The 27,384-nt window shown below is 49.2% G+C and overlaps 1 protein-coding gene across 1 annotated transcript in view; it reads right to left on the bottom strand.

Moving 5' to 3' along the window:
- The window catches only part of shc2 (SHC adaptor protein 2), a 34,521-nt gene extending 13,162 nt beyond the window's left edge, over window positions 1-21,359 (bottom strand). Inside the window, exons 1-8 of the mRNA XM_033047096.1 lie at window positions 20,693-21,359; window positions 14,738-14,808; window positions 10,658-10,718; window positions 8,685-8,804; window positions 6,935-6,988; window positions 5,050-5,101; window positions 3,655-3,781; window positions 920-1,088 (exon numbers count right to left, since the gene is read on the bottom strand). Coding sequence (XP_032902987.1) covers window positions 920-1,088; window positions 3,655-3,781; window positions 5,050-5,101; window positions 6,935-6,988; window positions 8,685-8,804; window positions 10,658-10,718; window positions 14,738-14,808; window positions 20,693-21,130 — 1,092 coding nt within the window. The 5' untranslated portion in view covers window positions 21,131-21,359. The remainder of the gene's footprint in view (window positions 1-919; window positions 1,089-3,654; window positions 3,782-5,049; window positions 5,102-6,934; window positions 6,989-8,684; window positions 8,805-10,657; window positions 10,719-14,737; window positions 14,809-20,692) is intronic.
- Between the last annotated feature and the right edge of the window lie 6,025 nt (window positions 21,360-27,384).

Here is a 27,384-nt window from a genome sequence, read left to right as displayed (position 1 = left end):
GTCTCCGTTGTCGTTGGGGCTGCAACGAGGAGCGGCCTCCAACAGGAAGACCGGGGGCTGTGGTGCCGACTACTCACCTCACCGTCGCGGAGCTGGCCGAGTCCAGAGCGGGTGGAGCTGTGGTGGACGCTGCTGCGGCCCGACATCCGGAGATTCGGTGGCTGCAACTGCGGGTTTGGCGGGCGGCACCGGGAGCCCGCGGGTCCCTGGAGGGAGACCGCTTTTCAGGGCTCCCGCTACGGCGACTTCTCCCGCCCGAGTTGCGGGGTTGAAGAGCTCCTGGAGCAGGGCCTTACAGCACCGCCCCGCGCGGCTTGGAATGGTTGCGGGACTGCGAGCGCGCGCCGGGGGCTCTAACACCAAGACCCGGTGTGCGACCTTGCATCACCCGGCGTGGTTTTAATGGCCACGGGACAATCGCCATCGCCCGCCGGGGGCTTTGACTTTGACTCTGACATCGGGGGGGGGGGGGGGGAGTGCAGGGGAGAGATAAGTTTTTTGGCCTTCCATCACAGCAATGTGATGGATGTTTATGTAAATTATGTTTATCCCTCCAAACCTGGCCTATCCATGTACCTGTTTCTAAATGTTTCTTCCACGTTGGGATAGTCCCGGCCTCAACTACCTCCTCTGGCAACTTGTTCCATACACCCACCACCCTTTGTGTGAAAAAGTTAACCCTCAGATTCCTATTAAATCTTTTCCCCTTCACCTTCAACCCATGTCCTCTGGTCCTTGATTCACCTACTCTGGGCAAGAGACTCTGTGCATCCAGAGATCCTGGTTTCCAAAAAAAAGATACAAAGTGCTGGAGTAACTCAGCGGGTCAGGCAGCATCTCTGATGAGTTACGTTTTGGGTCAGAACCCTTCTTCAGACTCGGGTTTATGCAGCATTATATTTTGGTACAGTTACTGTACCTGCTGGGTGCCTGAGGAGCATGGTGCCTGGGTCTGTACGTGCCAGTGTCTGCCCCTCACATCCACAACACCCCCCAGCGGGGGCTGCTTTCCTGGAATGCTATTGTAGTAATTGTGGTCTGACGTCTCCTCCTCTTCACCCCAGGCAGACATCTCGCTGCCGGCCATCCTGCGGGGGACAAATGTGAGAAACGTCCAGCTGAAATGATAATTCTCTTTCATCGTATCCTCGTACACAGCAATAATTGATCTTTAGTTTATTTTAGTTTAGAGATACAGCGCGGAAACAGGCCCTTCGGCCCACCGAGTCCGCGTCGACCAGCGATCCCGCACATCAACACTATCCGCTTGGGACATTTCGCACACACACCAAGCCAATTGATCTACACCCCCGTACGTCTTTGGAGTGTGGGACGAATCCAAGATCTCGGAGAAAACCCACGAGGTCACGGGGAGAACGTACAACGTACAAACTCCATACAGACAGCACCCGTAGTCGTGATCGAATCTGGGTCTCCGGCGCTGCAAGCTCTGTAAGGCAGCTACTCTACCGCTGTACGCACCACCGTGGCTGCCCTCCAGCGCATCCCTCATTGAAACATCCCAGGCTTATTGCACAAGTTGGGTATTGAGCATGTGGTTGTGGTGGGCGCCAACATGGAAAATGGTGGCAAAACATGGCGGCTCTTGCCTACAGCCTCAGTTACTATTCCTCGACACTTGCACTTAATTAAGATTGTGCTTGTGTTCAGTAATTCTTTTACTGAACTGTATGCAATAATGATTCATCATAATCATAATAACACTTTATTAAACAAGTATGTTTTGCAACATACGAGGCATTTCATTTGCCATACAGTCATACCAATAAAAAGCTACAGAACACACAAAATACATTTTAACATAAACATCCACCACAGTGACTCCTCCACATTCCTCCCTGTGATGGAAGGCGAAAAAAAAGTTCAATCTCTTCCCATCTTTATTCTCCCGTGGTTGGGGGCCTCGACCCTAAAGGGCCTGTCCTACTTACGCGATTTTTTTGCCGACTGCTGGTACCCGTCATAAGTCGCAGCAGGTCGCCGTTGAAATCTTGAAAATCCAGCGGCGACCAGAAAAAGGTACGACTCTTTGGGCGAATACTCACGACCCATACAGGCGTCACATGTCGACATGTCGCGGGGTGACGCCTGTTTGGTCGAGAGTTGTCGATCAAAAAGTCATACCTTTTTCTGGTCGCCGCTGGATTTTCAACATTTGGAAAATTTTCGGCGACCTGTCTGCGACTATGATGGGTGCGGGCAAGTCGTCGAAAAAATCATTTAAGTAGGACAGGCCTTTCAGATAATAATAATATCATTGTACCTCGGTACATGTGACAATAAAATACCACTGAACCATTGAAGTTGGTAAAGGGACTGTGGTCTATGATTCTACCCACAGTGTATTGGGACAGGGGTCAGTAATATGCCCCACACAGTCAAGGAGAAGTCCATGATTCCCCTGTAGAGTGAAGATAGACACAAAAAGCTGGAGTAACTCAGTGGGACAGGTAGCATCTCGGGAGAGAAGGAATGGGTGACATTTCGGGTCGAGACCCTTCTTTGGAGATGCTGCCTGTCCCGCAAGAATTACTCCACCTTTTTGTGTCCATCTTGGGTTTAAACCAGCATCTGCAGTTCCTTGCTACACATCCCCCTGTAGAGTGATGGGATCGGGGCAATGTGGTTCCCCCGCACAGTGAAGGAATGGTCTTCGATTCCCCTAAAAAGTAATGGGACGCGAGTCAGTGAACCGAATACACTGTGATTGGACAGGAGGTGTTGAACCTCCCCACACATGGAAGGAAGGGTCTGTGATTCCCCCACTGTGTCATGGGACAGGAGTTCTTCCCCAATCCACACATATTGAAGGAACTATCTGTGAATCCCCACGAAGTGGTGGGATAGGGGTCAGTGATTTCTCCCACACAGTGAAGGAACAGTCTGTGATTCCCCAACAGGGATGGGACAGAGATCTCCGATTTCCCCCGCATTGTGACAGGAAAGGAGGGGGGGGTCTGTGATTTACCCCGCACGGGATGGGGGTCAGTGACACAGTGAAGGCCAGTGTACTGGGGAGAAGAGGAACCCATACTCCACTGACAGCCAGCACCATGGCAGGGGGGGACGGATCTGTATCCAGGTAGAAGCCAGCATCCAGGGGAAAGAAGGGAGGAATTACTAACCTGAAGAAGGGTCTCAACCCGAAACGTCGCCTATTTCCTTCGCTCCATAGATCCTGCCTCACCCGCTGAGTTTCTCCAGCATTATTGTCTACCTTCAAATTTTCCAGCATCTGCAGTTCCATCTTAAAAATTACTAACCAGGTTCAGTTTGTTTCATTGCTTGAATAGATTGCTCGGGCATATCCCTTTAAAATTCTTTCTCTTTCTTTTCTTCTCTCTTTTCTCTCTCCTATTCTTTTTCTTTTTGCTTAGTGCACATCACCTTCTTCTTTTCTTTATCGAGCTATATAATATTCTCTCTCTCTCTCTCTATATATTTCTTTCTTTTCATATCTCTTTTTCTCTAGTATTATATTTAAAATAATATAATTGTTTCAAGTTGTACATGAAATGGAATATGTTATTCATGTAGTATATTATTGTACATCACTTCTAATAAAAATATTTATTTAAAAAAGAAAAAAAGAAAAGAAAAAAGAAATCGATTGCTCGGTTAGAATGACCTTACCTGTCATGTGGCGCCACTGGTTTTGGGGGTGTGTGCAGATACTGTTTAAACCGGAGTTCAATGGCCTGTCCGATCGTGCTGATCACAGTCTGTGCTAAACCCTCACAGCACTCCAGTATGTGGCAGGCTGCAGGACAAGAACAGGAGTCTCTGTTAGTCTCAGCAGCCAGAGTCGTATAGTCAAACAGCACAGAAATAAGTTTAGTTTAGAGGCACAGCAAGGAAACTGGCACTTAAGCCCACCGTATCCACGCCAACCCGTTCATGTTATCCCACGTTTTCCAACCGCTCCCAACACACTAGGGGCAATCTACAGCAGCCGATTAACCTACAAACCCGCACGTCTTTGGGATTTGGAAGGAAACTGGAGCACCCGAAATAAACCCACGTGGGCACAGGGAGGTGCAGTTATGATCAATTATTTTCCACAAACATTCAGAATAGCAGGTTTTTTTCCACCTTTTCTGACAGGAGTTACGGTCCAGTGAAGCCAAAGAGGTGGCAATTAAATATGCATCAGTCATGTCTCAATATGTTGCCACCAATATCAAGTCTGAAGAAGGGTCTCGATCCAAAACGTCACCCATTCATTCTCTCCAAGGATGCTGCCTGTCCCGCTGAGTCACTCCAGCGTTTTGTGTCTATCTTCAAATTAGATCTCGTTCATCTGCTGCTGAATACCTTACAGGCTGTCGTTCCCATTGCACTTCATTATTCCTACATTATCCTGGCCAATCCCCCCCCCCCCCCCCCCCCCCCCCCCCCCATGTTATCCCTTTAGCTGTTCCAAAATCCTGCTGCCTGCATCCTAACTTGCAACAGCTGCCAGTCCCCAGCTGTGTCCACTGCCCTACTGGCTTTCACCTTGATTTCAAAGTTCTCATCCTATCTTCAAGTACTCACTATGGTCTTAATTCTTTTGTTTTTAATCACCTGCAGTACAATCCTGAAGTTTATGTTCGTCCAATTCCTACCTCGTGATCATCCCCAATTTTAATGACTCCACCACTCGTGGTGTTTAAGAAGGAACTGCAGATGCTGGAAAAATCGAAGGCAGACAAAAATGCTGGAGAAACTCAGCGGGTGAGGCAGCATCTATGGAGCGAAGGAATAGGTGAAGTTTCGGATCGAGACCCTCTGAAGAAGTCACCTATTCCTTCGCTCCATTGATGCTGCCTCACCCGCTGAGTTTCTCCAGCATTTTTGTCTACCTTCATCTCCCTATTTCTCTTTCCTCCCACAAGTCGCTTCTTAAAACTTAATACTCTGGCCAAGCTGGTTCTCATATTTCTTTTTGTGGTCCATTGTAACTTTTTGTCTTAAAATACTCCTGCGTTAATCTGCCACGTTAAATGCAGTGCATCGATTGAAGATAATGTTGTTGTAAACACTCACCTCTTTGGTTTACAGGATCCTTTGCTACGTAAGCAACATAATCTGTGGTATCCTGCAAGGGGAGATATCCAGTTACAATTTAGTTTCCTTTTGTTTAGAGGTACCGAGTGGAATCAGGCCCTTCGGCCCACTGAATCCAACCTGAACATCAATCACCTGTTCACTAGTTCTCTGTTATCCCACTTTCTCACCCTACGCACTAGGAGCCATTTACAGAAGTCAATTGACCTTCAAACACGCACAACGTTGGGCTGTGGGAGGAAACAGGAGCACCCGGAGAAAGCCCATGTGGTCACAGCAAACTCCGCGCAGGCAGCACCCGAGGTCAGGATTAAACCAGGGTCTCTGGCATTGTACGGCAGCAGCTCTACCCCTGCGCCACTTTACTTTTTTTTCCTTCCGGTTTGCCTCCATTCATCATCTACTTGCCTCTGCCTCCCAACTCCACCCTTCCCCTTCCTTACCTGGCTCCATATACCCATCATCTTACACCCCTCCTCAGCCCACTACTCCTCCTCTCCTCTTTACACTGGCTATCTTCCCTCTCCACTCCCAGTCCTTTGACCTGAACCGTCAACCATTCCTTTCCGCCCACAGATGCTGCTCGACCCACTAAGTTCCTCCAGCAGATTGTTTTTTGCCCCTGCAGCCTCTGGCGACTCCAGGTTAACGACTGGTTTATAACAAGAGACAACATGATGGAGAGACAACGGAAATAGAGAGCGAGTCCCCGTGAATGCTCTGAACCCACGTGGTGGGTGCAGCCCACTCAATGGGTCTAGTTTGTGGAAATCCTTTCTCCGTTAATAATTACCGGTCAATGGATATCGTGGCTTTGTGGGTTAAGTGACTTGTCTAACAACCAGGATCTGGTTTACCCAATACCTAGGTTCAGGTTTTTGAATTGCACCGTTGCACTTGAGTATGCTAAATACAAGTAATTAAATAAGTCTGGAATTTGGAATAAAGCCAAGTTTAGTAGCAGTAGGCACAAAACTATTGCACTGCTAATAAAATCCATTTGGTTTATTAATGCCTGTCAGGGAAGAAAATCTGTCATCCTTACCCCGACCAGTTGATATATGACCAGGTCCACTAATATGATTGATTTTTAAACCAACTCCCTAATTCAAAGCAATGAGCAATGGATAGTGACATTCACAGCCCATAAACTGATTTAAAAAAAAAAACATTAAAAATTTGCCGACAATCCCGCAAACTTTTGGGATATAGGAGGTAATTAGAGAACCCAGGGGGAAACCCATGTGGTCACGGGGAGAACGTGCAAACTCCACACAGACAGCACCCAAGGCGAGGATTGAACCCGGATCTCTGGCACCATGAGGGAAGCAACTCTACGAGCTGCGCCACTGTGCCGTCAGTGCCAGGGGTTTGTGTCATTCCTGAGAAATATCTGGGTGGTAGATTGTTCTTTGGCTTGGACAATCGTATATTCACATCAGTGCAGTTCCTTTGCCAGTGATCTCAGATTCAAGGATCTCCAGGGATAATCATTCTCCAGGGATCCCTACTGAAGATGTCAGAACTGTGGGGCTGGAAGGCAGACCACGGCACTCTAGCCTGCAACATCTATCCAGTCCACGATCAAATAATCAAACCCTCACTCATTTCTTCTATCTATAGGAACATGAGGCAAGAGAAGAAGTGATGGGGGAGCAGGATATGGCGGTTGCCATGCTCGCTGAACCATCGGAAACACTCACCCTCTCTGTAGAGATCCCTGGTGTCTAGTATTCTGTCCAGGAGCAGAGTTACCCCACACCCCATATCTGAGGTCCAGTAATTATAAAGGACCATTCATCTTTAGGCCCTAGAGCAATGAGCAGGTGAGGTAGATGCAGTGTCAAGTCTAAAGGTTGCTTACCATATCTCCACCCGAGGCAAAGGAGATGGACTGCATGTTATGGTTTGCGATTATCTGTAAAATAAAATGCACATGATGTTTTCAAGGTAGACAACTTGAGAACTCTTCCTGTGACCCATGGTGTCCAACCTTTAACCTCTATCCTCTATCCATGTTTGTATATTGCCTATAATCCTGTAAACCCTGCTTAATGCAACAACCTTTTGTGTGCACCTGACCTAATACTAAGTGCTTAAAGTGCCATAGATAGACACAAAAAGCTGGAGTAACTCAGACGGACAGGGAGCGTCGGACAGGCAGCATCTCTGGAGAGACGGAATGCGTGACGTTTCGGGTCGAGATCCTTCTTCAGACGTCTCGATCCGAAATGTCACCCATTCCTTCTCTCCAGAGATGCTGCCTGTCCCGCTGAGTTACACCAGCTTTTTGTGTGTATCTTTGGTTTAAACCAGCATCTGCAGTTCCTTCTTACACACGCCTAAAGTGCAATGGCGCATAAGGTGTATAAGGCTATGAATAAAGTGCTAAGATGATTGTGGCGGGGTGGAAAGTTGAGGGGGGAGAGGAAAGTGAAAAGGTGGGGGCTACCCAATCTGTTCCTCCTGTTTGGATGTAGCCTCACTCTGACAATGGAGGAGACCCAGGACAGAAAGGTCAGTATGGGATTAGGAAGGGGGGGTAAAATGGTTAGCAACCGGGAGATCCAGTAGGCCTTGGCGGACCGAAAGCAAGTGCTCTGCAAAATGGCCGCCAAGTCTACTTGGTCGCGCAGATGTATAGGAGGCCTACTTGATGATAGGATTGGATATACTGGGCTATCAGATCTGTTCCTTTGCTAAATTACTCTACTTCCTGAGAAGATTATGGAGATTCGGCTTGTCAAAGAGGATTCTCCTGAACTTCTACAGGTGCACAGTAGAGAGCAGTCTGACTGGTTGCATCGTGGCCTGGGTCGGCAACTTGAACGTCCAGGAGCGGAAAAGACTGCGACAAAGTTGTGACCACTGCCCAGTCCATCACCGGCTCTGACCTCCCCACTGTCGAAGGGACCTATCGTAGTCGCTGCCTCAAAAAGGCAGCCAACATCATCAAAGACCCACACCATCCTGGCCACACACTCATTTCACCATTGCCATCGGGAAGAAGGTACAGGAGCCTGAAAACTGTAACGTCCAGGTTCAGGAACAGCTTCTTCCCTACAGCCATCAGGCTATTAAACACGACAACAAATAAGCTCTGAACTATAACAGACTATTATTATTATTGCACTATATTTGTTTATTTATTAAGTATGTGTGAATGTGTATATACACATTGAACTTCTTTTTTTCTCCCGTTATGTACTGTGTTTACATATTCTGTTGTGCTGCAGCAAGTAAGAATTTCATTGTCCTATCTGGGACATAAGACAATAAAACACTCTTGACTGTTAAAAGTCTCACTAAGAGACAGCCTGTAATCTTGTATAGTCTTTTCGCTGACCGGATAGCATGCAACAAAAATGCGTTTCACTGCACCTTGGTACAAGTGACAATAATAATAAACTAAACTAAGCTCCAGAAGACTGTGGATACACAGATACAGGGCACTTGCAGCCACCGAGAGTCAGCATCTGTGAGACGATGCACTGTGACATTGTTTGTGGATCCCGTCACTCGGCATCCACCCGATCCTCTCCATCGCCACTCAACCGTTGCAATTCCCTTTCCCTCCCTCCCACCACATGCCACTCTCACCAGCCTCTCCATACCTGCCTTGTCGTGGGCAGTGCCAGGTTTAACCCTTCGATGGAGATGTTGAGGGTGACACTCATCCCAGCGAACCTCAGGTTGCTCCTCCCGAGGACTGAATAGAGCGACTGATTGGCAGGCTGAAGGGACACAAAAGTAATTTGCACAGTTCCCAGACATTTAGCAAATCGTTAGCAGCATAAACTGGTCATCAACCAAATGCAACTGTTTAAGAAGGAACTACAGATGCTGGAGAAACTCAGCGGGTGAGGCAGCATCTATGGAGCGAAGGGAATAGGCGACGTTTCGGGTCGAGACCCTTCTTCAGACTGAAGGGTCTCGACCCGAAACGTCGCCTATTCCCTTCGCTCCATAGATGCTGCCTCACCAGCTGAGTTTCTCTAGCATTTTTGTCTCCAACCAAATGCAACTGGTTGCCCAATCTTACTTCATCATTTTAAGTTGGTTATTTAAATCGAAGGTGGACACAAAAAGCTGGCGTAACTCAGCGGGCAGGCAGCATCTCTGGAGAGAAGGAATGGGTGACGTTTCAGGTCGAGACCCTTCTTCAGACTGATGTCAGGGGAGTGGGCGGGACAGAGATAGAATGTAGTCGGAGACAGTTAGACTGGTGGGAGAACTGGGAAGGGGGAGGGGATAGAGAGAGAGGGAAAGCAAGGGCTATTTGAAGTTAGAGAAGTCAATGTTCATACCGTTACGGTGTAAGCTACCCAAGCAAAATATCAGGTGCTGTTCCTCCAATTTGCACTGGGCCTCACTCTGACAATGGAGGAGGCCCAGGACAGAAAGGTCAGATTGAGAATGGGAGAGGGAGTTAAAGTGCTGAGCAACCGGGAGATCAGGTAGGTTAACACGGACTGAGCGGAGGTGTTCAGCGAAACGATCGCCGAGCCTGCGCTTGGTCTCGCCGATGTACAGAAGTTGACATCTGGAACAGCGGATACAGTAGATGAGGTTGGAGGAGGTGCAGGTGAACCACCGCCTCATCTGAAACGACTGTTGAGTCCTTGGATGGAGTCGAGGGGGGAGGTAAAGGGACAGGTGTTGCATCTCCGGCGGTTGCTGGGGAAAGTACCTGGGGAGGGGGTGGTTTGGGTGGGAAGGGACGAGTTGACCAGGGAGTTGCGGAGGGAACGGTCTCTGCGGAAAGTAGAAAGGGGTGGAGATGGGAAGATGTGGTCAGTAGTGGGATCCCGATGAAGGTGGCAAAAGTGTTGGAGGATTAACCACTGAGCCTGTATGCGACGGCTGATGGGGTGGAAGATGAGGACAAGGGGGACTCTATCCTTGTTGCGAACGGGGGGGAGGGGGAGCAAGAGCGGAGCTGCGGGATATCGAGGAGACCCTAGAGAGAACCTCATCTATAATGGAAGAGGAGAAACCCCCGTTTCCTAAAGAATGAGGACAACGATGATCTAGTATGGAAAACCTCATCCTGGGCACAGATGCAGCGTAGTTGGAGGAATTGGGAGTAGGGGATAGAGTCTTTACAGGAAGTAGGGTGGGAAGAAATGAAGTCTAGATAGCTATGGGAGTCAGTAGGTTTGTAGTAGATGTCGGTCAGTAGTCTGTCTCCTATGATGGAGACGGTGACATCCCGAAACGTTAGGGAGATGTCGGAGATGATCCAAGTGAATTTGAGTGCAGGATGGAAAATAGTCGTGATGTTGATGAAGTCAGGTGCTGTTCCTCCAATTGAGTTCTGGACCCTTCTGCAGACACAGTCACACTAAGTCTGCAGAATGGTCCTGATCCAAAACATCACTTATCCATGGTGTCCATAAATGCTGCTTGACCCACAGAGTTACTTGTCTGAAGAAGGGTCCTGGCCCAAAACGTCACCTATCCATGTTTACCAGAGATGCTGCTTGACCTGATGAGTTACTCCAGAACCTTGTGTAGTTTCCTTGTTTTTACCACCGAAAATAGACGCAAAATGTTATGTGGTTTTGAAATGTTGTGCGTTTTGTACCTTCTTTTTCCAAATCCCCTTTATGCCTGGCACGGCTTCATGCAGCCGATTAATGGCTTCCCTAAAAAGGAAATGTATTGGGTTAGAGAGGATTGAATTGGAATAACCCAAGCTGCCCAACCCATTCTTCTTTGTATTATTTGAACACTCATTCTAAATATCTTTATAACGTTCGAATCATTGAAAGATACAGCATGGAAACAGGGCCTTTGGCCCATCAAGTGCACGTCAACCATCGATCGCCCCGTTCACACTAATCCTATGTTATCCCACTGTCCCATTCATTTACAATGCACTAGGGGGCAATTTACAGAGGCCAATTAAGCTGCTGGCCCACACGTCTTTGGGATGTGCCGGAGGAGACCAGAGCAGCCGGGGGAAGCCAACGCGGCAACAGGGGGAACGTGCAAACTCTGCACGGACAGCACCCGAGATCAGGATGGAACCCTGGTCTCTGGTGCTGTGTGCTGCGTGCCACAGGCCCTGCCTTTCAAAGCCTCGAGACGTTTCAAAGTATTATCCTGTTGCAAGCAGTCGAGATCTCAAACCATGTCGTCGCAACCTTGCACGATCCCAAATCAACAGCACATTCTTCCCAGGCAAGCAAAACCAGAGCTCAACACGTACGCCATCACTATTGGTACTGTGGTAGAGTAATGAGAACATTTCCATTCATGGGAAGAACTTAATTATAATTTAATTTCCTTTGTTTTTTGACAAGTCACGGTTCCCAGAAACTGTAATAAAAGTTCCTCAAATGCCCCTGTGGGATTCCAGGTCATTCTTTGCGTACTGTTTTCATGAGATCACTGAAAGAAAACAAAAACGCTTCTTCACACAATGAGTAGCAGTTTTCTGTACGGGAAAGGATAGGACAAATTACCTGCCTGCAATGTGCAAAAATAACCAAGTCAGCAATAGGTACATTAGCACTAGAACGCTTTCAACCGATAAGAACATCTGTACTTCGGAGGGTCTTCACACTGAAGAATAAAGGATGGGAAAAGTAGCAGCGGTGAAGTCAAGGACCAGAGGGCACAGCCTCAGAATAAAAGGATGCATCATTAGAATGATGAGGAGGAATTTATTTGGTGAATCTGTGAAACTCATCATCACAGACAGCTGTGGAGGCCAAGCCATTGGGTACTTTTAAAGAGGAGATTGATAAGTTCTTGATCAGTACGGGTGTCAAAGGGTACGGGGAGAAGGCAGGAAGATGGGGTTGAGAGGGAAAAATAGGTCAACCACGATTGAATGTCGGCGAAGACTCGATGGGTTGAATGGCCTACTTCTGCTTCTATGTCTATGTCCGATTCTATAAACACTCCCTCAGTAGTCTCCTGATAAATCATTCTGCTCAGGATTCCAGTGACAAGAGGCACAGCAATTTTTATTTCTCCTTTGTGAGTTTGCCTGTGTTTTGTGTTCCAGTTTGGGATGTTCTCTGTTATATAAGAACGAGACTGATTGGTTGAGGAGAATCATCAATAATATATTAGAGTTGCACTCAGCTCTCACTTGCCTCCATCGATCGGTGCTGCTATTTCTAACCCCACTCTCATTCACTGTGCACAGAGAGCTGATCAATCTGCAGACGTGGCTGGAAACCACTTTACATCAACTCTTTTTGGTCAACATAGTGGACGGAGAGGGGAGGAGAGAGGGAAGGAAAGGAGCATAGAAAGAGTGGGGTGGGGGAGAGGAGGGGAAGGGGAATATAGAGGGAATGGTGGAAAAGGGGAGGGGGAAAAGAGGGGGGAAGGGGGGTAGAGGTGTATAGAGAGGGAAGGGGGGCGGAGGGAGGGAGGGGGGAAGTGGGGGAGGAGGATAGGGGGCTGAGAGGAGGGAAGGGGGGGGAGAGGAGGGGAAGGGGGGGACGAGGAGGGAAGGGGGGAGAGTGAGGGAAGGGGTACGGGAGAGGAGGGCAAAGGGCGGCGAGAGGAGGGGAAGCGGGGGGAGAGGAGGGAAGGGGGGAGAGGAGGAAGGGGGGGAGAGGTAGGGAAGGGGGGGTCGAGAGGAGGGAAGGGGTGGGAGAGGAGGGAAAGGGGGGGGGAGGAGGGAAGGGGGGGGGAGGAGGGAAGGGGGGGCGAGAGGAAGGGGGGGGAGGGGAAGGGGGGGAGAGGGAAGGGGGGACGGGGAAGGGGGGAGAGGAGGGAGAGGGGGGAGGAGGGAAGGGGAGGGGAGGAGGGAAGGGGGGAGGGAGGGAAGGGGGCGGGAGGAGGGAAGGGGGGGAGAGGAGGGGGAGGAGGAGGGAAGCGGGAGAGGAGGGAAGGGGGGAGAGGGGAAGCGGGGGGTGAGAGGAGGGAAGGGGGGGAGGGGGGAAGGGGGGAGAGGAGCGGGAAGGGGGGGAGGAGGGAAGGGGGGGGAGGAGGGAAGGGGAGAGGAGGGAAGGGGGGGGAGAGGAGGAGGGGGGGAGAGGAGGGAAGGGGGGAGAGAGGAGGGAAGGGGGGGGGAGGAGGGAAGGCTGAGGAGAGGAGGGAAGGGGGGGAGAGGAGGGGAAGGGGGAGAGAGGGGGGGGAAGGGGGGGGAGGAGGAAGGGGGAGAGGAGAGCATGGGGGAGAGGAGGGAGGGGAGGGGGAGAGGAGGAGGGGGGAGAGGAGGGGAAGGGAGGGAGAGGAGGAGGGGGGAGGGAGGGGAGGGGGGGGGAGGAGAGAAGGGGGGAGAGGAGGGAAGGGGGGGAGAGGAGGAAGGGGGGAGAGGAGAGGAAGGGGGGGAGAGGAGGGAAGGGGGAGAGGACTGAGGAAGGGGGGAGAGGAGGGAGGGGGAGAGAGGAAGGGGAAGGGGGGGAGAGGAGGGAAGGGGGCGAGAGGAGGGAAGGGGGGGGGAGGAGGGAAGGGGGAGAGGAGCGGAAGGGGGGAGAGGACGGGGAAGGGGGGAGGAGGGAAGGGGGGGAGGGAGGAGGGAAGGGGGGCGAGGAGGGAAGGGGGAGGAGGAAGGGGGGAGAGAGGAGGGAAGGGCGGGAGAGGAGGGAAGGGGGGAGAGGAGGGAAGGGGGGAGAGGAGGGAAGGGGGGAGGAGGGACGGGGGGAAGGAGGGAAGGGGGGAGAGGAGGGAGGGGGGAGAGGGAAGAGGAAGGGGGAGGAGGAAGGGGGAGGAGGGAAGGGGAGAGGAGGGAAGGGGGAGGAGGAGGGAAGGGGGGGGAGGAGGGAAGGGGGGGGGAGAGAGGAAGGGGGGGAGGAGGAGGGGGGGGAGAGGAGGAGGGGGGAGAGGAGGGAAGGGGGGGAGAGGGGAAGGGGGGGAGAGGAGGGAAGGGGGGGAGGGGGAAGAGGAGGGAAGGGGGGGAAGAGAGGAGGGAAGGGGGGGAGAGAGGAGGGAAGGGGGGGAGAGGAGGAAGGGGGAGCAGGAGGAAGGGGGGGAGGGAAGGGGGGAGAGGAGGGAAGGGGGGAGAGGAGGGAAGGGGGGAGAGGAGGGAAGGGGGGAGAGGTGGGCAGGGGGGGGAGGGGGGGAGGGGGGAGAGGAGGGAGGGGGGGAGAGGAGGGAAGGGGGGGAGAGGAGGGAAGGGGGGAGAGGAGGAAGGGGGAGAGGAGAGAAGGGGGGAGAGGAGGGAAGGGGGGAGAGGAGGGAAGGGGGGAGAGGAGGGGAGGGGGAGAGTGGAGGGGGAGAGTGGAGGGGGAGAGAGTGGAGGGGGAGAGTGGAGGGGGAGAGTGGAGGGGGAGAGTGGAGGGGGAGAGTGGAGGGGGAGAGTGGAGGGGGAAGAGGGAGAGAGAGAGGGGAAGGTGGGGAAGAGTGGAGGTGTGGAGCAAGAGGAGCGATAGAGAGGGGGAGCAGGAGAGAGGGGAGGGGTAGAAACAGAGGGAAAACGGTGTGGGAGGGGGGGGGGGGGTGGAAGAAAGAGGAAAAAGCAAGCCCTTCACAAATGAGACACATAATATTGGTCATTCTGCCAAGAACGATTGTAGAACTTAGTCCGCATTTGTAATGTAAATAAATAGGAAAGTGTGCCCTTGATAACCAAAACTTAAACACACTTGAGATTTAGATTTAGACTTTCTTCTGACAAGTAGCAGATCGCTGATCATGAGACAGTTCAGTCCCACGTATGGCCATTCTGTGCAAGGCTTACAGGAGGACCTGATCTTACCTTGTCACCTGTGTTCTGGTGCTGAAGTCAAGGGATCTCATTGATTTTAATACTTCGATACAGCCCATATACTGCAACAAGACAAAAGCACAAACACTGTTAACCATAGAATTGAAGCGATATAGCACCGAGGGCCCATTCAGCCCATCATGCCTGCGCCAGCTCTTTGAAATAACTACCTCCCCACCATTGACGCCCCATCTATATATACATTTATTTATTTTTATAAAAATTGTATTCAAGGATTTGTACATTTCCTTTTGAAAATTATTTATTTTCATTTTAGTTTTGGAGAGTCAGCGTGAAAACAAGCAGTTTGGCCTCCTGAGTCCACGCCGACCAGCCATCTCCAATTCACTAGTTCTATCCTACACACTGGGGACAATTTGCAAAGCCAATTAACCTGTAAACCTGCACATCTTTGGGATGTGGGAGGAAACAGGAGCACCCGGACAAAAGCCACTCGGCCACAGGAGGGACGTGCAAACTCAGTGCCGTAGTCAGGATCGAACCCGGGTCTCTTGGCTCCGTGAGGCAGCACCTCCCACTGCGCCACCGTGCCGCCCATGTTCACTCAATGTTTCCTCTGTCCTTACAGGTAGATCGCAACATCTTGCTCCCGGATCTCCGCCACATGTTGAGTTTCAGGTGTGTGATGGTTTGAAAGACTACCTATAAAGATGACAGAGGTTCAGTGCTGGAAAACAGGCCTTTCAGCCCACTGAGTCCGCACCCACCAGCGATTACTGTACACCAGCACTATCCTACACACTTGGGACAATGTACAATTTTACCTAAAGCAATTAACCTACTGTAGAGGCACCTGCTGGTGCCTTGGGGTAGTCGAACCCATCGATTGGCTACCTCGGACACGTGACCGTGGGGAGGGGGTTTTCGCGCGCTTTTCTGAGCAAACCCATTCATTCTATTCACCACCGTTGTGGTAGCAACACTGTTATTTAGCTGTCTTAAGACCATCGTTGTTTTCGTTTAACTTCGTAATAAAGTTCTTTGGAAATCAACCTACCATCTCGACTGGGCTAAACTACAAACATGAATGTCTTTGGGGTGTGGGAGGGGAAACCGGAGCACCCGGAGAAAACCCACGCAGTCACAAGGAGAATGTGCAAATTCCGTAAGGACAGCACCCGTAGTCAGGATCGAACCCGGGTCTCTGGCGTTGTAAGGCAGCAACTCTACCGCTGCGCCACCCAATATACATCCTGTGGAGGTTGATTTTGAGATACCAGCTAAAGTTAGTCGGTTTACAGGGCAGAAACGCATGTGAAAAAATGAACCACCAAACAAAGGAAATATTTTTTTCCTCAAACTGGAAGTGATTGATTTATATCAATTACTAAGCCATCTGTCAATAAGCAATATAGATCCCTTGGCTCACCCACTCTCAGACACTCTCTACACTCAGACAGACTATACAGATAAACACAAACACACACAATGGAATCTTCAGAGGAGAGTTGATCACAAGGACCACATACTGTGTTAGCAGCTGTTGTTCCAGTGTTTAATAGGACGTACCTTTAGAAAGGAGATGAGGAGATTCTTTAACCAGAGGGTGGCGAATTTATAGAATTAATTGCCACAGACAGCCGTGGAGGCCATTGCAATGGGTACTTTTAAGGCGGAGATTGACAGATTCTTGATTAGTAAGGGCGTCGAGGGTTATGGGGAAAAGGCAGGATAATGGAGTTGAGAGAAAGGGATAGATCAGCCATGATTGAATGGCAGAGTAGACTCGATGGGCAGAATAGCCTAATTCTGCTCCTTTGACATGAACTATGGGCTTATGAACATAAATGGCTATTGTCACAGACTGGAAGGCTGCAGAGATGCTGCTGGCTGAAGCAGTGTTGTTGCGGCTTACATTACACTTTGACTCTTATGTACTTTATCAGCGCTTCTTCTGCATGACTCAGAGAGGCCAGGCCAAGCCAGGCCAAGCAGGCCACATAACACCGTGGAGGAAATGGGGTAAAGTGCGGACTCATTTTGAAATGTGCCCAGTGTTTCTCTGTGTCTGCAGCAGTCAGGATCAAAGCATGATGCTGCTCCACTCTGCAAACAAGACTGCACCGTGCACAGCGTGCAGCAACTCAGTCAGGGGGTTAATACTGGCATGTTTTTCCAGAGAGACATTCTGTAGTCCGCTGCAGCACAAGCTCTGCGACGACTGTCGTAAACTAAGAGTGGCCCGTTGGTTAAAGAGCATGTGGGAACTCCAGCAGATAGACACAAGAAGATGGAGTAACTCAGAGGGTCCCTGTCTGAATGGCTCCTGCCTATTATGAGCTCAGCTCACAATCAAGGTCACCCAAGGACCAAATCCCATCAGGAGACAGAGCCTTTGGAGAGGTGAGGGTTTATCAGCATGAAAATGATCATCAAATGAAGGGTGCAGGAAGGAACTGCAAATTCTGGTTTACACCACAGGTAGACACAAAATGCTGGAATAACTCAGTGGGTCAGGCTCCATCTGTGGTAAGAATGGATAGACCCAAGTCGAGACCCTTCCTTTAATAGACAAAAAGCTGGAGTAACTCAACGGGTCAGGCAGCATCTCTAGATAAAAGGAATAGGTGACCTTTCAGGTTGAGACCCTTCTTCAGACTCTCACGTGGCTGAGGTACCGAGTCCAGGCTTAAACAGTCTGAAGAAGGGTCCAGACCCAAAACGTCACCTATTCCTTTTGTCCGGAGATGCTGCCTGACCTGCTGAGTTACTCCTGCATTTTGTGTCTATCAAAGGAAGGGTCTCGACCTGAGCCTATACATTCTGTCCACAGATGAAGCTTGAGATGGAGTTATTCCAGCACTTTGTGTTTTAATCAGAACCCCTTTGCGTTCGAGCAGCTTTATCTGGAAGCGTCAAAGAGACGGATACCGTTCTCCTCCTTCCACACTCCCAGCATCTGAGCATCTGCTTCCTCAGGTACCACCACCGCCCCGATCAAACATAGAAACATAGAAAATAGGTGCAGGATTAGGCCATTCGGCCCTTCGAGCCTGCACCGCCATTCAATATGATCATGGCTGATCATCCAACTCCGTATCCTGTACCTGCCTTCTCTCCATACCCCCTGATCCCTTTAGCCACAAGGGCCACATCTAACTCCCTCACCCTCCACTGTCAAGCTATCTGCCCAAAACAGAGCAACAGGAGGCTACCATTCCACTCTCCTGTCCATTGAGATCATAGCTGATTCCCATTCCTTTCCACCACTCTAGCCTCATCTCCCGTAATATCTTTGTCTGGCAATAATCTACTTACAATGATGAATTGAGCTAACAGCTGCTGTTTTCTGTGAGAGAGTTCCCCACTTCTCTCACTGTCTGTTTCCTTACTCCTGTGATGGAACGCATCTGATGTTAAAGCCCCACCCGTTCAAAACTCGCTCACACCGTAAACTTTCAAAGTCTCGAACATTTCACTTACATCACCCTTGAACTTGAACAGACGTTACAAAATGCCGGAGTAACTCAGTGGGTCAGGCTGCATCTCTGGAGAAAAGGAATAGGTGGCGTTTCAGGTCGAGGCATCACCTATTCCTTTTTCGCCACAGATGCTGCCTGAACCGCTGAGTTACTCCCGCATTTTGTGTCTATCTTCAGTGTAAACTTGCATCTGCGGTTCCTTCTTACACAATACGAAATCAGTTTGTTTTATAAATCTAATGTAGCCCAAATGGACAAATGAAAATTATTCAGAGCAAGATTAAATTGATATTTACAAATGTTCATAAGTTAAAGGAGCAGAATTAGATCATTCGGCCCATCTAGTCTACTCTGCCATTCAATCTTAGCTAATCTATCTTTCCCTCTCAACCCCATTCTCCTGCCTTTTCCCCATAACCTCTGACATACAGTATCTTACTGATCAAGAATCTGTCAATACGCGCCTTAAAAATCCCCGATGACTTGGCCTCCACAGCCGGCTGTGGCAATGAATTCTACAGATTCACCACCCCTGTTAGCTAGCTCCTGCCTGCTATTCACATGCACGCCTCACTAATCATACTCGATCACACACAACAATTGTCAGTGTTAAACTCCCAGTCACTGTCTGGCACTCACGCTTAATTAGCTGCTCAATTTCAATGGTACTCCTCTGGTGCACACACTGTGTGTGTCCCAAATAAAATCTGTCACACCCCCTGCAGCTCTCTGTAGCTCACACACACTACCTGTGCTGCCTCCCTGTGCTAAATGCAGCTCACACTAACTGTTGCACCCAGGCATTCGCACTGACCTTCGCTTCCGGTGCTCACACCTGCTCAGATTCAGATTCAATCTTTATTGTCATTTGGAAGTGTACAGTACAGAGACAACGAAATGCAGTTAGCATCTCACCCAGAAGAGCGAACATAGAATAATGGAACAGTAAAATATATATATATGCACATACAGTAGCAATATGTACATACAGTAGCTGCTCCCCTACAGCTCACACCCACAGCTCACACCCACTGCCACACCCACAGCTCACGCCCACTGCCACACCCACAGCTCACGCCCACTGCCACACCCACAGCTCACGCCCACTGCCACACCCACAGCTCACGCCCACTGTCGCTCCCTCACAGATCACTCATTCACACCCCCCACAGATCACACCCACTGCCACACCATTGCTCATACCCACTCCCACAACTCACACCCATTGTCACCCTCCCAGTTTAATCACTGACACCACCCACAGCTCCCGCTCCCCTGATCGCACACCCACTGCACTTTCCACAGCTCACACCCAATGCCACACCCACTGCAGCTCCCCACAGCTCACACCTACTGCCTCACCCACAGCTCACAATCACTGTCACTCCCACAGCGCATGCGCACAACCACTCAAAGCTCACACTCACTGACACTCCCCACAGCTCACGCACACTGCTAGTCCTGGGATCTCACACCTACTTTGGCATTCACACTTGTTAGTGCTCACTCACTCAGGGACCTACACCGCCTCCTCACTGTAAATTACTCGATTGTAATCATGTACAGTCTTTCTGCTGACTGGATCGCACGCAACCAAAGCTCTTCACAGACCTCGGTACACGTGACTATAAACTAAACTTAAACCCTCCACATGCCGACCATTGCTCTGTGATACTCACACTGACTCTTCCTTCCCAATCCTCACACCTTCTGCAGCTTCCCACACTTACCACCACTCACTGCTACTGCTACTCACTCTTTGATGGTTCAACTCTCTGTCACTCCCCACTGCTCACAATCACCCTGGCACTCCTGCTCTCTGTCACTCCATCGGGTTAACAATTACCCTCACTGGCACTCCCAGGTATTCCAATCTTTGTCACTCCACCTCCTGTTACTCCACCTCCTGTTACTCTGCTCTGTTATTCCACCTCCTGTTACTATGCTCTGTTACTCCACCTCCTGTTACTGATCTCTGTTACTCCACCTCCTGTTACTGATCTCTGTTACTCCACCTCCCGCTACTCCACTCTCCATTACTCCTCTCTGTTATGTTGCTGCTTGTTACTCTGTCCCATTACCCCTCTCTCTATTACACCGCTCCCCGTTATTCTGCTGTTACTCTTCTCTAAGTTACTCCACCCTCTGTATTCCACCCAGTCATTCCACTCACTATTACTCCAGCTCTCTATCACTCTGCTCTCTGTTACTCCACCTCCTGTTACTCTGCTCTCTGTTACTCCACCTCCTGTTACTCTGTTCTCTGTTACTCCACCTCCTGTTACTCTGCTCTCTGTTACTCCACATCCTGTTATTCTGCTCTCTGTTACTCTGCTCTCTGTTACTCCACTCTCTATTACTCTGCTCTCTATTACTGTACTCTCTGTTATTCCAGGTGCCTGTACTCTTACTCTGGTGTTTACTCTCACTGTAGCTCCCCGGGTTTGGCACTCGCTGCCACTCCCTGGCGCTGGCTGATCAACGGGCTGTAAAGGTTACTCACTCGGACCAGGTATAAGACTCCGGAATGCAGGATTTGCGTCTCTGGGTGAAGCCAGCCTTGCGGTGGTTTGTTGATGAAGCTTCCCCTGCGGTTGCTTTGCTCTCCGGTCAGGCTGGCTCCTTGCAGCCGGGCGCTGCTGTCTCCGGCCCTGCTCCGGCACCTGGCTGGCGGGTGCAGCGAGCAGGGAGCGGGGCACAGGGACTCGCAGGATCCCAGGGCACTGACCAGCCCGGTGGGGGCGGCCGCCGCCCGCCCGGGGCTCGGGGCCGGACTCCGGCCGCTCAGGAAGCCCGGGGAAGATGCGGAGAATTTCCAGGGCGGGAGCCTGGGCAACAGCGCGCAAAAGGTGGTGGCGTCGTCCGGCTCTTCGGCCACTGGGGCCGTTGCGCCGCTCATGGTCAACGAGCCGCAGCCGAAGCGGTCATAGCGGGGCTTCATCAGCGTGGAGCCCCGGCCGCAGACTGACCCTCCCGCAGGGTCTGAGCGCTGCCACTGACTGACCGCCCGCCCGTCGCTACACTCTCACTGTACTGCCGCTGATGTCATTTGGGGAATTGGAATCAACTGGGAGGCTGGCTAAACAGAGAGAGACGGCGGCCGGGGGTTGGGGAGAGGGGAGAGAGCCAGATGTGTACATGGCCAGCAGAGAGTAACAGAAAGAAAAGAGAGGAGAGTGTCAGGGGAGGAGAATTTGGAAAGTGAGCGAAAGGGAAGAAGTTGGAGAGAAAGATACAAATTACCAGAGGAAGAGAGATTGAGAGAGTGTGTGTCAGAGACAGAGAGAGGCAGAAAGAGAGACCGAGGGAGGGGGAGAGAGAGGGATAGATATACAATACAATATACAATACAATATTTATTCATTGTCATTTGAACCTCAGTGAGGCTCAAACGAAATTCTGTTTCTACAGCCATACAAACAGAATAATTCCTACAAGACACACAAACAATTCAATTCACACAAACATCCATCACAGTGAATCTCCTCCTCACTCACATTGTGAAAGAAATTTCATTAAACAAGGGCGAGGGGGGGGGTCAGTGCATTGTGACAAGAAAAGTGGGAGTCTGAGGGGGAGAGAGGAAGAGGAGCGAGAGGGGAAGAAGAGGAGTGGGAGGAGAGGTAACAGGGGAGTGGAGGGAGAAAGGGAGAGGAGCAGGGAGAGGTAGTGGGAAAAGGGCGGGAGAGGAGGGAGTGAAAAGGTGATATAGGGCAAGGGAATAGAGAAAGGGAGTGAAGGGATGAGAGGGGGAAGGAAGAACGGAAATGGGAGAAGAGCAAGAGATGGGAAAGGAGAGAGGGTGTGACGGAAGAGGATATGGTTATATAGAAGGAAAAGAGGGGTAGTGGGAGAGAGAAAGTGGGAGAGAGATAGGAGGGGAAATAGGAAGGCGTGGAGTGGGGGGGGGGGAGCTTCTTCCCTCCAGCTATTAATCACTACAACCTCAAATAAGCTCTGAACGACATATACTATTATTGCACTATTATTGTTTGTTTTGTATATATGTGTGTGTGTGTGTATATAGTTGGATTTAGCTCTTGGGGTTAAAGGAATCAAGGGATATGGGGGAAAAGCAGGAACAAGGTACTGATTTTAGATGATCAGCCATGATCATATTGAATGGCAGTGCTGTCTCGAAGGGCCGAATGGCCTACTCCTGCACCTATTTATATATATATATATTACCAGAGGAAGAGAGATTGAGTGAGTGTGTGTCAGAGACAGAGAGAGAGAGAGATAGAGATAGACATATCATTAAACTAGGGAGAGGGGAGTGCATAGTGACAAGGAAAGTGGGGGGCTGAGGGGGAGAGAGGAAGAGGAGCGAAAAATAATATGTATGGGTATACCCATACTGATATTAATTTTCTCTCGCTTATTATATTGTTTACAGAGTACTATGTTTACATATTCTGCTGTGCTGCTACAAGTAAGAATTTCATTGTTCTATCAGGGACATATGACAATAAAACACTTGTGACTCTCTTGACTTAGAATGGATGGTCCTGGGGGAGGCATGGAGTGGGAGGGAGGTGGGGAGTGACGTAGAACATGGGATTGGGAGAGGCGCAGCATGAGGGGAATGGGGAGGGGGGGGGGGGGTAGAGAGTGGGGAATAGCCTCGCATGGGAAAGTGAAATGAGTGTGACGAGGAAAAGGGGAAAATGGTTGAAGGTGAGGGGGAGAGAAGAGAGTGGGCTGAGGGAAAGAGGGTGTGAGCGGGGAGAGAGGAGAGATAGATGGGGAGAGGGTGGAGTGAGAGGAGGCAGGAATGACAGAAGGATGAAGGATAGGGGAGAGGGAGGAGAGCAAGAGGAGAAAATGTGAGGGAAACTGGATGGTGTTTGTGGAAGAAAGGTGGAGAACATGATATGAGAAGGAGAGCGGGTAGAGGAATGGGCAGTGGGTGGAGAAGAGAGGGGCAAGGGAATAAGAGAATGGAAAGGAGGATGGGGAGAGTGAGGAAGGTTGGACGAAGCAGGCTGGAAGGTGTTGTGAATGGCAATGATGGGGTGGAGAGAGTTAGCTCCAACTCCATCACCTGAAATGTGATCTTGTCATGACCAATACCTTGGTTCAACAGATACACTAGCACACAGAGCAACAGTTTGACCCAAACATTGGCAAATGCTCGATTATACCTTCATACCAATGAAGGACCGTAATGATAACTTACAATTCATGGTCTAATACATACCAGCAAAGGACAGACCACGTTCTATCAAATCCAGTCCATTACCTCTGCGTAGCGAGTCTTTAAACATCTCTGACAAAAGAAAATAACAATGCAGGGAAATCAGTGTGTAAAAATAAAAGACTCCCACAAAGAATATTCTGTTCAGGTAGCTCTTCACTAACTGGTCATTCCCATCTACAAGCAGTTCAGGCTCTGCATATATGTTCATTAACTAGAACCTTGACTTGTATTCATCCCAGTGCCTGAAGAGGCTACACGAATGGTGCAGAGGATTTTAAAGGGATAAATGGAGAAAAACTGTTTAATTTTAGTAAAAGGCAAATAATTGAACACAATTAAGGGCAGCACAGTGGTGCGGCAGCAAAGTTGCTGTCTTACAGCACCAGAGATGCGAGTTCGAACCTGACCACGGGTGCTGTCTGTAGGGTCTCTGTAGGATAAGGTATGTTCTCCCTGTGGCCACATGGGTTTTCTACGGGTGCTCTGGTTTCCTTTCACATTACAGAGATGTGCAGGTTTGCAGGTTAATTGGCTGCAGTAAATTGTCCATAGTGCGGAGGATAGAACTAGTGTACGGGTGATCGTTGGTCACCACGGACCCAGTGGGCCGAAGGGCCTGTTTCCACGCTGTATTTCTAAAAAAAAAAATTATAGTATTAAAACTAAAGTTAGACTAAAGCAAAGCAACTAAACTAAAGCAACAGATCTGAAGAAGGGTCTTGACCCGAAACGTCACCCATTCCTTCTCTCCAGAGATGCTGTCTGTCCCGCTGAGTTACTCCAGCTTTTTGTGTCTACCTTCGGTTTAAAGAAGCATCTGCAGTTCCTTCTTAGACAGATCAATAATGAGACTGGCATGGATCTTTGACGACAGATCGTGGCTAATTAATTTGATTGATCATTTTTGAGGAGATAACAAGGTCATGTGCTGGGACCAACAGTTGCTATGGGAAAGTTAACTCAATGAAAGAAGCACGATCCATCTGAAACCTACTGGTCTTCCAGCAAAAGGAATTGTTTGTAACCAAATGTCCAAATAATATTGAAGAACACAGTCCAGGATCCCACAATGCATGATATGGGACATGCACGATAGAAACATAGAAATTAGGTGCAGGAGGAGGCCATTCGGCCCTTCGAGCCTGCACCACCATTCAATATGATCATGGCTGATCATCCAACTCAGTATCCCGTACCTGCCTTCTCTCCATACCCTCTGATCCCCTTAGCCACAAGGGCCACATCTAACTCCCTCTTAAATATAGCCAATGAACTGGCCTCAACTACCCTCTGTGGCAGAGAGTTCGAGAGATTCACCACTCTCTGTGTGAAAACGTTTTTCTCATCTCGGTTTTAAAGGATTTCCCCCTTATCCTTAAGCTGTGACCCCTTGTCCTGGACTTCCCCAACATCGGGAACAATATTCTTGCATCTAGCCTGTCCAACCCCTTAAGAATTTTGTAAGTTTCTATAAGATCCTCTCTCAATCTCCTAAATTCTAGAGAGTATAAACCAAGTCTATCCAGTCTTTCTTCATAAGACAGTCCTGACATCCCAGGAATCAGTCTGGTGAACCTTCTCTGCACTCCCTCTATGGCAATAATGTCCTTCCTCAGATTTGGAGACCAAAACTGTACGCAATACTCCAGGTGTGGTCTCACCAAGACCCTGCACAACTGCAGTAGAACGTCCCTGCTCCTATACTCAAATCCTTTTGCTATGAAAGCTAACATACCATTCGCTTTCTTCACTGCCTGCTGCACCTGCATGCCTACTTTCAATGACTGGTGTACCAGACTCAATCTGCATGTAGGTCCTCTGGGGAAAGTCAATAAACAATAGACAATAGGTGCAGGAGTAGGCCATTCGGCCCTTACAGCTAGCACCGTCATTCAATGTGATCATGGCTGATCATCCCAAATCAGTATCCCGTTCCTGCCTTCTCCCCATATCCTCTGACTCCGCTATTTTTAAGAGCCCTATCTAGCATGAAAGCATCCAGAGAACCTGCCTCCACTGCCCTCTGAGGCAGAGAATTCCACAGACTCGCCATTCTCTGTGAGAAAAAGTGTTTCCTCGTCTCCGTTCTAAATGGCTTATTCTTTATTCTTAAATTGTGGCCCCTGCTTCTGGACTCCCCCAACATCGGGAACATGTTTCCTGCCTCTAGCGTGTCCAAACCCTTAACATTCTTATATGTCTCAATGAGATATCCTCTCATCCTTCTAAACTCCAGAGTGTACAAGCCCAGCTGCTCCATTCCAAAGAGTATTGTATGATAGCCCTGTACACGACCTTGCCCCAAGACTACCGTCACCAAAAATAACATACAAAGTGCAGGTGTAACACAGCAGGTTGGGCAGCATCCCTGGCTGAATAGGTTACGTTTTTGATGAACATGAATAGGTTACGGTTTTGGGTCGGGGATCCTTGTTCAAACCATTTGTAGGGGAGAGGGATGGGGAGGAAAGCTAGATGAAAGGAGGGACAGAACAGAGTGCAGCAGGTGAACAAAAGCGAGAGGGGTTTTTGATATGCAGTTGGCTGGACAAAGGCCAGAGATGATGCCATCACCAAAATTCCTTCATAAAGTGTACAAAGAAGTGAGAGGCAGGATAAAAATAAAATTGCTCACTGCATCATATAAAATAGGAATGTATTGACTGCATACATGTAAAACATGAACTATATGTGCACATGTTATTCGATGGAAAACTTATTAATGAAATAATATAACTTTTACAAAATAAATCGAGATACCCTCACACCATTGGAGCCATCATTTCCATTGCAGTGATTTTGTTTCTTACCCTTTGAAACGTAACAGAGTATAGGCCTAGACTTCTTACTTTCTCATGTAAAAACCCCATCCATCCTACAAAACTAAGTGAGAATGCTATGAGTGATGAGGATGCAAAGAGGTTTCAAGGGGAAATGGATAAGGTTAATGACTGAGGAAAAAATATAGCAGACCTAAATGGGGTCAAACATTCTTAACCACCCCCCCTCCCCCAGAAATTCTAAGTACTTTTTAAATAGGAAAATAATGATGTTTAAAGAGATCTGGATTTCCTTGAACATAAATCTTTGCAAATTATCATGTAACTGTGGCAGGCAATTAGAAAGGCATGGTTTGTTGAAGGTATTACTGCAAAGAGATTTATGTACAAGAGTAAAGATGTGTTAGTTATATAGGGTCTTGGTGAGACACACCTGGAGTATTACGCAAAATGTTGGTGTGCTTACCTGAAAAATGATATACATGTTATAAAGAGTGTGGTAAAGATTCACTGGAATAGTTACGAGTAACGGTGGGTCTTTCATTTGAGATGTTAACTTTGTTCTCAAAGGTTCAGAAGAATGAGTGGTGACCTCATTGAATCATACAAAATTTGCTGTGCTTGACAGGGTGGAGATTTCCTTGACTAAGAAGTCTACAGCTTGGTAGACTTTCAGAACCTTTTCCCAGCGTGGAAATATCAAAGACCAGGAAGGCATAGCTTTTAAGATGAGAGGGGCAAAGTTTAAAGGAAATATGCGGGGTGAGTTTTTTTTTTACACAGAGAGTGGTGGGTGTCTGAAATGCACAGCCAGTGGTTGTGACGGAGGCTAGTTTTTAGGTAGCACATATGCAGGGAATGGAGGATATGGATCATGTCCAGGCAAGGGAGATAGGTTCAACATGCATTGTTTGGCATGGACATTGTGGGCTGAAGGGTCTATTCCTCTGCTGTACTGTTCTAAGTTCATAGTGCAGAATTTTGAATGGTTCATTCTTGGAGCAGAATTAGGCCATTTGGCCCATCAAGTCATGAAATCATGGCTCATCTATCTTTCCCTCTCAACCCTATTCTCCTGCCTTCTCTAGAGGAGTAGGGGCGCCATCGAGTATGGCTGCTCTGCCAGCAGCTGTTAGTCCTTTCACCCTTTTAACATTTTTTTAGTGAGTTTAAAGTGTTTGTTTTGGAGGTCTTCTAGTTTTTTATGTGGGGGGA

Source organism: Amblyraja radiata, chromosome 29 (assembly GCF_010909765.2).
Source record: "Amblyraja radiata isolate CabotCenter1 chromosome 29, sAmbRad1.1.pri, whole genome shotgun sequence".
In the NCBI taxonomy this organism is placed as follows: domain Eukaryota; kingdom Metazoa; phylum Chordata; class Chondrichthyes; order Rajiformes; family Rajidae; genus Amblyraja; species Amblyraja radiata.
Note: the sequence above shows the minus strand (reverse complement) of the source record. Positions and strands in the feature narration are given on the sequence as shown.